The following is an 11,376-nucleotide window of genomic DNA, read 5'->3' as shown; positions in this document are numbered from 1 at the left end:
ACCTACTGAAACAGGCTCCAGGCTCCGAGCCGTCAGGCAGCACAGAGCCCGACGCGGGGCTCGAACCCACGAACCGCGAGATCATGACCTAAGCGAAAGTCGGACGCTTAACCGACTAAGCCACCCAGGCGCCCCATGATTTACCTAGCTTTTTGTTGGTGGAAGAGAGTGGAACATCTTCTATCCCCAGATTTGAAAACTGAGGTGCTGTGGTAGGTCTTGAGAGAGATTTGGCAGTATTCCTATTTTGTTGAGAATTCTGAATGGACTGCATAGTCAAAGACTTGGGTTCAAAATCAGAGATGCCATTCTCCAGCATGGACCCTGCCAAAGAAAGGTCAGTATTTTAGAGTAAAAATTAGGGGTAAATCAGTCAAGCAGTCTTAAGAACAAACAAATAAAAAAGGTAAAAATGTTTCAGGTAAAACTATGGCTCTTAAAGGTTATGAACATAAACAACTGACAAAATAGAACAAAGAGCAGAATCACTTGGACGAGACTATCAGTAGCATATGGCTCAGCCCTAAGCTTCATCCTGAATGAAAAGGATGAGTCTGTGTTAACCCATCTCAAGATAAGCTAGCTTGTTCCCTGTACCTTGGTAGCTCTGGGCACAAGGAAGCACTAATTTCTGATACTTCTGTAAGTTATACTGAGGAAAAATGAGTTTTACACTGTTCCAGGGAAGGAAGAGTTATATTATTAATCTGTTTATTTATTTATTAAGTTTTTTTAAAAGTTATATCTACATCCAATGTGGGGATCGAACTCACAATCTTGAAATCAGGCATTACATGCTCCACCAATGGAGCCAGCCAGGTACCCTGAGTTTTAAAAGCTTTAGGGAAAGCACAAAGAATTGGGAAATAAGAGAAGAGCTAGCTCAGGGGAAAAAAAAAAAAAAAGGAAGCCATTTGACTATCTTTGGTTTGTTTGAAGTTAGCATAGGTGCTATATTTTTCTCTAAGTCTTTTTGTGTGTGCAAACTAATCAATAAAAGAACATCTGAGAAGTACAGAATTCTTACATAATAAGGCTAGCAGCAACAGAGCAAAGTGAAATGGATTAACAAACAAGTAATTAAAAAAAGTTTTTAAAAACTATAAAAATGGTTAATAAAACACAAAATGTGCAAGATATTTGAACTGACAACACTAATCTTAATTCTTTACTAGAAAACAAATGTGGGACAATAAAAACCAATAGTCTACTTCTCATGAAAGCCATGCGATTACAGTTATTCTTATATATTCCTCACTGTGTTGGGTCTTAGAATAGTAACATCAACATCAATTTATCATCATCATGGTCTTTAATAAGTATGCAATTAAAAAATCTTAAGGTCACTTTCTATAATCTCTAATAAGGGATTATTATGTTAGAAGATTTCCATAAGACTGACTTAAACTAAAATTAAAATACAAGACAATGGAATAAGAACTATATTTTTCTAGGCCTTTGATAATTATAGTTGAGCATTGAACAGTAGGGGTTAAGGGCACTGACCCCTTCCCTGGCAGGTGAAAATCTGTATATAACTTTGATTCCTCCAAAAATTTAGCCTACTGTTAACCAGAAGCTTTACCGATAACATACAGCCAATAACCACATTTTGTATTTTTTGTGTATGATATCCTATATTCTTTTTTTTTTTTTTGATATCCTATATTCTTATAATAAAGTAAGCTAGAGAAAAGAAAATGTTACTAAGAAATCATTAAGAAAAAATCATTAGGAAGAGAAAATATATTTGCAGGACTGTATTATATTTTTTGGGGGGAAAAAAATCCACACAGAAGTGGACCTGCATAGTCCACACTATGTTGTTCAAGAATCAACCATACAAAATGTGACTCTTTCATATAAAAGGCAACAAAAACTAAAAAGTAAAAGACTAAATTCAATTTACTGATTGCTTTTCCAGGAAGCCTCTATATTTTTCAACGAAATGCAACTTTTCAAAGACCTGTTGTTAAACTCACCTGTTCTATCCATCATGTCTGGTGCAGTAGACTCAGGATCTTCCAATTCTCTGGCATCTATTGAAAGTATCTCCATACCTTCACTGAGTGAGTCCACAGACTCAGTATCATTGATGGCACCGTTGACATGGTAACCATTAATACCACCTTTCTCTGAAGAAGGCACAGTCTGTTCCTCTTGAATGGAAACCGATTTACTGGAATCTGGGATACTGTTACTTGCTTCTGCTGTAGGCTTTGGTTTGCTTTTCTTCTTTTTGTTCTAATGGTTGTTAAAGATTTGAAAAAGAAAAGAAAAAGAAGACCCCCACAACCTAGAGAGGTAACTCTAGCTACCCAAAGGCAATCAATGTGACTAATTTCTCATATGCCCTCCCAAAAATTGAACACATTTTTGTATATTTTGAACTACTGACTAAAATAACTATGTAAAATGCTTTGGATAAACTCAAACACACAAATATAAAAAATTTTTGCCTGGCAAAACCCCCATAAGCAAAATAAAAAAATAAATTACAAAATGTGAAATATGTCCAACTTATATACAAAAAGCTACATTTATATAGAGCTCTAACAAAAAAACAAACAAAACAATAGCCCAATAGAAAAAATGGTATAGGATCCCATACGAATGAAGTGCAACCTCAGTCTAATAAGAGACATAAATTAAAACTGCACTGCAGAGGATTCTGGGACAATGACAGAGGAGGAAACATTAGTAATCTGTCTCACTAGACAATAATTAAACTGGCAGAATCTGTCTAATATAACTACTTTGGAACTCTGGAGTCTACTGAAGGCTTGCAATTTGCAGGTGAAGACCTGGACAGTAAATCGTGGTTAATTTCAATCAGTATCAGCTCCTCACACAGAAGCATTTACCCTAGGGTAGAGGCAGCTGTGCACCTGTTCTTGGAGCAGCTCACACACAATGTGAGAGCCAGGGTAGACAAAAAGGACTCTGTCCTCCAAATTTTGGGGATCTGCACTCTGATCACTGATTGCTGCTTTTTTTGATCACAGAAGTGTAGACAGCAAAGAGTCAGGCATCCATTGTTGTTGCAACTTGTCCTATTGTTGTAAGCCCTGCCTGCTTTGGCTGAGTGACTTCCAGGGGAATAAAAGAGCAGTGCCCCCAGAAAGCAAACAATCACAAAAAATTGCAAATCCTGAGGAAGGGAAAGAATCTGATTTCCAAAGTTACCACACTGTTAGATTCAAATGTCCAGTTTTCAACATAAAACCAAAAGACATACAAAAAGCAAGTATGACCTATTTAAAGGAAAAAAAGTAATAGTAACTGCTTTTGAAAAAGACTTGTTGGCAGATACATTAAAGACTAAAACAACTGTTTTACTCTTAACTATAGAAAACAAACTGATGGCTACCAGAGGGGATGTGGGTAGGGAGATAGGTTAAATAGCTGATGGAGATTAAGGAATGCACTTACGATGAGCACTGGATGATATATGGAAGTGCTGAATCACTATATTGTACATCTGAAACTAATACTATGCTGTATGTTAACTAACTGGAATTGAAAAAAAAACTTAAAACAACTGTCTTAAAGATGCTCAAAAAACTAAAAGAAGATACAGAGAAAGTCAAGAAAACAAAGTATAAACAAAATGTAATTACCAATAAAGAGACAGAAAACCTAAAAGAAATTAGTTAAGAGAGGTGCCTGGGTGGGCTCAGAAGATTAACTGTCCAACTTCAGCTCAGGTTACAACCTCATGGTTTGTGAATTCAAACCCTGGGTCGGACTCTGCGTGGACAGCTCAGAGCCTGGAGCCTGCTTTAGATTCTGTGTCTTTCTCTCTCTCTGCTACTCCCCTGTTCACCCTCTCTCTCAAAAATAAATTAAAAAAACATCAAAAAATAAGAAATTAAGAAATACTGGAGCTAAAAACTGAAATTTTAAAATTCACTGGAAAGATTCAAGGGCAGATTTCAGCAGAAGAAAAAATAATCAGTGAACTTGAAGACTGGAGAATTGAAATTGTCAAGTCTGAGGAAGAGAAAGGAAAAAACCTGAAAAGTGAATAGAATCTAAGGGACCAGTGAGACATCAAAAAGCAGACTAATATACACATCATGGAAGTCTGAAAAGAAGATAAAGGGGCAGAAATAACATCTGACAATATCTGAAAAAGCAATAATGGCTGAAAACTTCCCAAATTTAATGAAAAACATGAATATAAACATCCAAGAAGCCTAATTAGCCCTAAGTAAGATGAACTCAAGAAGAGTCACACAGAGACACATTATAATCAAACTTTCAAAAGACAGAATTTCAAAAGCATCAAGAAGTCACTCATCACATATAAGGAATCTTCAATAAAATCATGAGATTTCTCATCAGAAACTTGAAGACCAGAAAGGAATAGGTGCACATGCTCAAAGTGCTAAAAAAGAAAAGTCTTGTCAACCAAGAATCCTATAACTGGCGAGTCTGTCCTTCAAAAGAGGAGAGGGGTGCCTGGGTGGCTCAGTTGGTTAAGTGTTTGACTTTTGATTTCAGCTCCAGTCATGATCTCACAGTCTGTGAGATTGAGCCCCACATGTCGGGCTCCATGCTGGTCATGGAGCCTGCTTGAGATTCTTTCTCCCTCTCCCTTTGCCCCTCCCCCTGCTCATGCAAACTCTCACTCTCAAGATTTTTAAAAAAATTTTTAAGTGAAGGAGAAATTAAGATATCCCAGATAAATAAAAGCTGAGGAAGTTCATGACCACCAAATCTGCCCTATAAGAAATATTCAAAGGAGTCCTGCAACGTGAAATGAAAAAACACTACTCAGTAATTTTAAGACATATGAAAAAATAAAAATCTCAATAAAGGTAACTATGTGAGCAATTACAAAGGTCAGCGTTATTGTAATGGTTTGTAACTGCACCTTTGGTTTTCTGCATAATTTAAGACACTAATACGTTAAAAAAACACATTAACCTAAAATCTACTTTGGTTTGTAACTCCAGATCTTGTTTTCTACATAATTTAAGAGTCTAATATATTTAAAAGTATTATTAGTTTTTGGGCGCCTGGGTGACTCAGTTGGTTAAAGTGTCCAACTTCAGCTCAGGTCATGATCTCGAGGTTCCTGAGTTCAAGCCCTGCATCTGGCTCACAGCAGTCAGTGCAGGACCCACTTTAGATCCTCTGTCTCCTCTCTTTGCCCCTCCCTCATCTGCACTCTCTCTGTCTCTCAAAAATAAACATTAAAAAATATAAATAATTAAAAAATAAAAATAAAAGACTTATAAACTCTACAATAAAAAGACAGAGCGTGACAGAATGGATAAATACACATGATCCAACTATATGCTATTTATAAGAGACTCACTGTAGATTCAAAGACACAAATAGATTGAAAGTGGAAGGATGGAAAAATGTATTCCATGCAAATAATAACCAAAAGAGAACAGGGGTGGCTATACTAATATCAGAAAAAAATAGAGTTTAAATAAAAAAAGTTTACAAGAGACAAAGAAAGACATTATATACTAATAAAAGGTTTAATACAGCCAGAAGATATAACAATTATAAACATGTGTGTACCTAATGACAAACTATCAAAATATGTGAAGCAAAATCCAGCAAAATTAAAGGGAAAAACAGTTCTACAATAATACTTGGGGACTTCAATATCCTACTCATAATGATGGACAGAACAAAAGTAAAGAAATAGAGGATTTAGGGGCACCTGGGTGGCTCAGTCAGTTGAGCATCCGACTTCAGCTCAGGTCATGATGTCATGGTTCGTGGGTTCAAGCCCCGCATCAGGCTCTGTGCTGACAGCTAGCTCAGAGCCTAGAGCCTGGAGCCTGTTTTGGATTCTGTGTCTCCCTGTCTCTCTGATCGTCCCCTGCTCACGCTGTCTCTCTTTCTCTCAGAAATATACAAAAAATATTTTAAAAAATTAAAAAAAAAGAAACAGAGGATTTAAACAACATGATAGACCAACTAGATCTGACATATGTAAATAGAACACTCTACCCAACAAGAGCAGCACGTACATTCTTCTTGAGTGCACGTGGTACATTTTCCAGGAAAGACACAAATGAAGTTCCAATAGATATTTTATTTATTTTTAATGTTCATTTATTTTTGAGAAAGAGAGACAGAGCGTGAGTAGGGAAGAAGTAGAGAGAGAGGAAGACACAGCATCCGAAGCAGGCTCCAGGCTCTGAGCTGTCAGCACAGAGCCCAACGTGGGGCTCGAACTTACAAACCATGAGATCATGACCTGAGCCGAAGTCAGATGTTTAACCAACTGAGCCACCCAGGCACCCCTCCAATAGATAGTTTAAAAGACAGGTATCATACAAAGTGTCTTCTCTGACCAAAATGGGATAAAGTGAGACATCAACAACAAAAGGTAAATTGGAAAATTCATATTATGGAAATTAACACATTTTAAAAATTTATGTCTCTTTAAATTAAAAAAATGTTTATATTGAAAGAGAGAGAGAGAGAAGTGGAGGAGGGGAAGAGAAAGGGAAAAGAGAATTCCAAGCAGGCTCCATAGTGTCAGCACTAAGCCTGATGTGGGGCTCAAACTCACAAACCCTGAGATCATGACCTGAGCTGAAACCAGAGTTGGATGCTCAACTGACTGAGCCACCCAGGGGCCCCTGGTAATTAACATATTTTCAAGAAACAAATGGATCAAAGAAGAAATAACAAAAGGAATTAGAAAATACTTAGAGACAAGTGAAAATGAAAATATAACATGCCAAAACTCATAGAATGCAGCAAAAGTGATGCTAAAGGAGAAACTACTAGCTGTAAATGCTTACATTAGAAAGTGTTTATATATATCTTATATATAGTCTCAAATTAGCAACTTAACTTTACAACTTTATTTTTTTTATTTATTTATTTTTTAAGTTTTATTTATTTCTAGGAGAGAGAGAGAGAGAGAGAGAGAGAGAGACAGCGTGAGCAGAGGAGGGTCAGAGAGAGAGGGAGTCACAGACTGAAACAGGCTCCAGGCTCTGAGCTGGCAGTCAGCACAGAGCCCGACGCGGGCCTCGAACCCACGAACCGCGAGATCATGACCTAAGCGAAAGTCGGACGCTTAACCGACTAAGCCCCATTAACTTTACAACTTTAAAAACTAGAAAAGAACTAAACTCAAAGCTAGTAGAAGGAAGGAAATAATAAAGATCAGAGCAGAAATAAATGAAATAAAGAACAGAAATGCAATAGAGAAAAATCAATGAATCTTTGAAAAGATCAACAAAACTGACAAACCTTTAGTTAGAAAGGCTAAGAAAAAAAAAGAAGACTCAAATTACTAAAATCAGAAATGGAAGTGGGGATTACTATAGATTCTACAAAAATAAGGATTACAAGAGAATACTTTGAACAATAGCATGCCAACAGAGAAACACAAAAACCTACCAAGACTAAATCATGAAGAAATACAGGAAGTATGAACAGACTTAAAACTAGTAAGGAGACTGAATCAGTAGTCAAAACTCTCCCAACAGGGGCATCTGGGTGGCTTAGTCAGTTAAACATCCAACTTCAGCTCAGGTCATGATCTCATGGTTCATAAGTTTGAGCCCTGCATTGGGCTCTGCACTGACAGCATGGGGCCTGCTTGGGATTCTCTCTCTCTGCCCCTCCCCCACTCATGATTTTTCTCTCTCAAAATAAATAAACTTTAAAAAAATCTCCCAACAAAGAAAAGGATGCAATGGTTTCACTGGTGAATTCTACCAAGCACAGAAGAATACCAATTTTAAAATTTTCCAAAAAATTAAGGTACTATAGTATCATTTTTCATTTTGGATGAACAAAGGTCCAAAAGAGTTGATAGAGTTGAAGATATGGAGAAACAGTTCTCCTCTGCTACTTTGTGGGAGGGCGAAGTGGTACTCTCTATGGCAATCTGGTATGACAATATTTATCAAAATTACAAATGCACATATCCTTTAACCCAGAAATTCCACTTCTAGGAATTTATCCTAGGTAATACTAACAGAGGTGCAAAATCATATATAAGGTTATTCACTGAAATACTGTTAATAGTTACAAAAGACTGGAAATGACCCAAATGTTGATCAATAAAGGACTGGTTAAATAAATTATGGTACATCCAAACAGCAGGATGACTATATGTCCTTAAAAAGAACATGACAGTTTGTTCTCAGCATTCAAGAGTCTCTCATGGTTTGCCTCTTCTTCTCCCCCATGGTCCTCCGTTAAGTTCCTCCTAATCCTCCTATACGTGCAAACATATGGTATCTGTCCTTCTCTGCCTGAGGGCTGATAGGGGTTGGGGGGAGGGGAGGGAGGTGATGAGCATGGAGGAGGGCACTTGTGGGGATGAGCACTGGGTGTTACATGGAAACCAACTTGACAATAAACTATTAAAAAATAAATAAAAATAAATAAATAAAAAGAACAAGACAATTTTTTATATGTTGATGTGGAACATATTCTAAGATATATTACATGAAAAAAGAGCAGGCAAAGAGAAGAATATATTTTCATTTTTGCTTATATATGCCTAAAGTATCCCGGATGATACATAAGAAATTGGCAATACTATTTACTTCTGGGGTGGGAAGCCAAATGGCTGGGAAACAGGGAAGGGATAAAGATGTTTCAGTGTATTAACTTTTATAGCTTTGAATTTTGAGCCACATCAATATATTACCTATGCAAATAGTAAAATTAAAACAAAAAGTCCTTTGCCTTTTACTTTGTCAAACAACAGCTCTAGCAGCAATCTTAATTCTATTTGTAAGGCTAGATTGACATGACTGAATCAATTTTTCCCCAATCCCTTTTATGCCCCCAAACATTTTCTATGGCCCTAACAGGAGCACTATGGGGATTCTAGATATAATTGTCTCCTCCCCACAGCTCTCATCTTTCTTTCTCTTAAATACTTTCCCCCATGTGAACTGGCTAAGTTTTCATATCACTGTTCCACGTATATGATAACTATCTTAGCAACTGCTCATAGTCACATCCTATCCATCCTATCCAGTTAACCAGACTGGATTTGGGCACTTGGGATGGCCAAACTGAAGCTGTTTTTCTTTCTTTGAATTTTAAGAAGTTTGTTTGTCTCCAACATATGCTTTTCCAGCATTAGGTATATCTTATATCACTAATAACTTATTATCCTGGGCCAAAAAATCAACATACTCCTGTTCTCTATAGCACACATAGCTATTTATGTTGGGTGAAAAAATGGGAAGAAGTTAAGCAAATACTCAAAACTACAGGTACAGAGAGCTTTAGGGGAATCAGCAGAAGTACTAGGTTCTGCTTGGAAAACATTTCAAGAGTCATTAGGGCCAACCCTGGCTTGGTCAAGACTTAACAGAACTTCTAAGGAAGTGATTTTGGGTCATCGAGAAAGCATTCCAGAACTGCAGCGCACTAACTGAGTACAGGAAAAGAGCATCCCAAAGAGACTATTCCCAAAGATACCCGATTAAAATCTGTACTTTAAACATTTTCTAAAGGAGCCAGATTTATTTATTTGTCTTAAAATATTTATTTACTTTGAGAGAGAGAGAGAGAGAAGGAGGGAGAGAGAGAATCCCATGCTGTTAGCGCAGAGCCCGATGCAGGACTCAATCTCATGAACTGTGAAATCTTGACCTGAGCCGAAACCAAAAATCAGACATTTAATGGACTGACCCACCCAGGTGCCTGAATCTAGATTTAGAGTAAAGAGTTATGGGGAGCATTTTGAGACAGGCTAGCATCCTTCAGGGAAAGCATTCTAGTTTTAAGTGGATAAGGAGAAGGGAATGAGCATGTTAAATATTGTACAAGTACTTATATTTTCTGAGTATTATTTACCTATTTTAGAAATAAGCAAACTAAGGCACACAAAGGTTAACAATACTCCAATGTCACAAAGGCAGTAAATAGTGGAACAGGATATAAATCCAGTTTTGACTGACTCCACATCCCAAGTGACTTCTACCTCCCTAAACTGAAAGATAAGCCCCCTCTGCATAGCTAATAGTACAAAGCCCCTTTTAAGGCTTTAAGTCAAAGCTCATTAATATCAGAGACTATAACACCATTGTCTGACCTAAAAATATTGAGCTATTTTAACTGATTACAGGATGTATGATCCTGAAAGCCACCAGGCTAGATCACTTTCTTTAGAGGAGCTCTGCTATCCTCGACATGTACTCTTGTTTCATCCCTAATATTACCTCAGCAACTACACCTGGCAAAGTCATTCTGTTTCCTGCCTTAAATCACACGGAAGAGACTGTGTGGTACTCTATGTACACAGTTGTGATTTAATGTCACAGAAGATTTTCTTTTAACCAGATGAAGTGAAGTGGCATATGTAAATCTTTTCTTTCAATTATGTTTGCAGGGCCTAAAATTTTTAAAAAAATTTTTAATGTTTATTTTTGAGAGAAAGAAAGAGAGAATAAAGCACATGAGCATAAGCAGGGAAGGGGCAAAGAGCGAGGGAGACATAGAATCCAAAGAAGGCTTCAGGCCAAGGTGTCAGCACAGAGGCTGACATGGGTCTCCAACTCATGAGCCATGAGATCATGACCTGAGTCAGAAGCTTAACCAACTGAGCTACCCAGGTGCCCCAGGGCCTAAAATTTGTTAATAATAAAAATGCCAATACCATGTTTATAACTTTAATTCATTTTTACCTTTTTCTTGCCTGTTACTGTCCATTCTTTGAGTACTTCACTGGCGCTGCCTGTAAAAGAAACCAATTACAGATTTTCTCTCCTACCACATGCATGGGTCAATGAGGAATTAGTGTCCCTGCATTTTGTAATTGCTGGAGAACTTCCAAAGTTCCTAATAGGAAAGGTTAAGGATCAAGTCTCTGTGCTAATATAATGAGATAATCCTATCATGCTTACCTTTTGGAATACCTGTCCATTTAGACCATGTAATTTCCTTAGTAAGTTCTTCTAAGAGAGTAATTTGGAAGATTCTTTTATTTACATAGCTTAGACGGTATACAAAGATAACTGGTTTCAGACCAGATATGCCAACCCCTCCCCTCTAGAAGATCAAATACCACTTGCTATGTTGTTTCAGAGACAGCTATACACTACCCTAGACCTAAATACTAACATTATAAAGAAAACAGATGATGATACAGAAAAACTGTATGATGATACAGACCGTATAGAATTGGGGTCTGTTTATTCCATGCTAACAAATTCAGGAAAACAGAAACAGGGAGACTTAATCTGACATTCCTATTTAATGAAGCAACAGCTTCAAGAAAAGTTTTTCTCAAACAAATAATGCGGAAAGAAGTTTATAAAACACTCCTCAACTCTATAAACTGAAGGCTTGGCTAAACCCACCAATCTTCCATATGTCAGATAAAGAAACCCAAAACCCTACATTTGAGTCACTTGT

The 11,376-nt window shown here is 37.1% G+C and overlaps 1 protein-coding gene across 3 annotated transcripts in view; it reads right to left on the bottom strand.

Moving 5' to 3' along the window:
* SPATS2 (spermatogenesis associated serine rich 2) overlaps positions 1-11,376 on the bottom strand; it is a 154,140-nt gene that overhangs the window by 26,712 nt on the left and 116,052 nt on the right. For all 3 annotated transcript variants that reach the window (XM_039241438.1, XM_039241439.1, XM_039241440.1), the window contains exons 5-7: positions 10,647-10,696; positions 1,983-2,244; positions 145-324 (exon numbers count right to left, since the gene is read on the bottom strand). In XM_039241438.1, coding sequence (XP_039097369.1) covers positions 145-324; positions 1,983-2,244; positions 10,647-10,696 — 492 coding nt within the window. The remainder of the gene's footprint in view (positions 1-144; positions 325-1,982; positions 2,245-10,646; positions 10,697-11,376) is intronic.

The sequence above is a fragment of the Hyaena hyaena genome, unplaced genomic scaffold (genome assembly GCF_003009895.1).
Source record: "Hyaena hyaena isolate Hyena2069 unplaced genomic scaffold, ASM300989v1 scaffold_192, whole genome shotgun sequence".
Taxonomy (NCBI): Eukaryota; Metazoa; Chordata; class Mammalia; order Carnivora; family Hyaenidae; genus Hyaena; species Hyaena hyaena.
The sequence above is the reverse complement of the archived record's forward strand: the minus strand, read 5'-3'. Positions and strand labels throughout refer to the sequence as shown.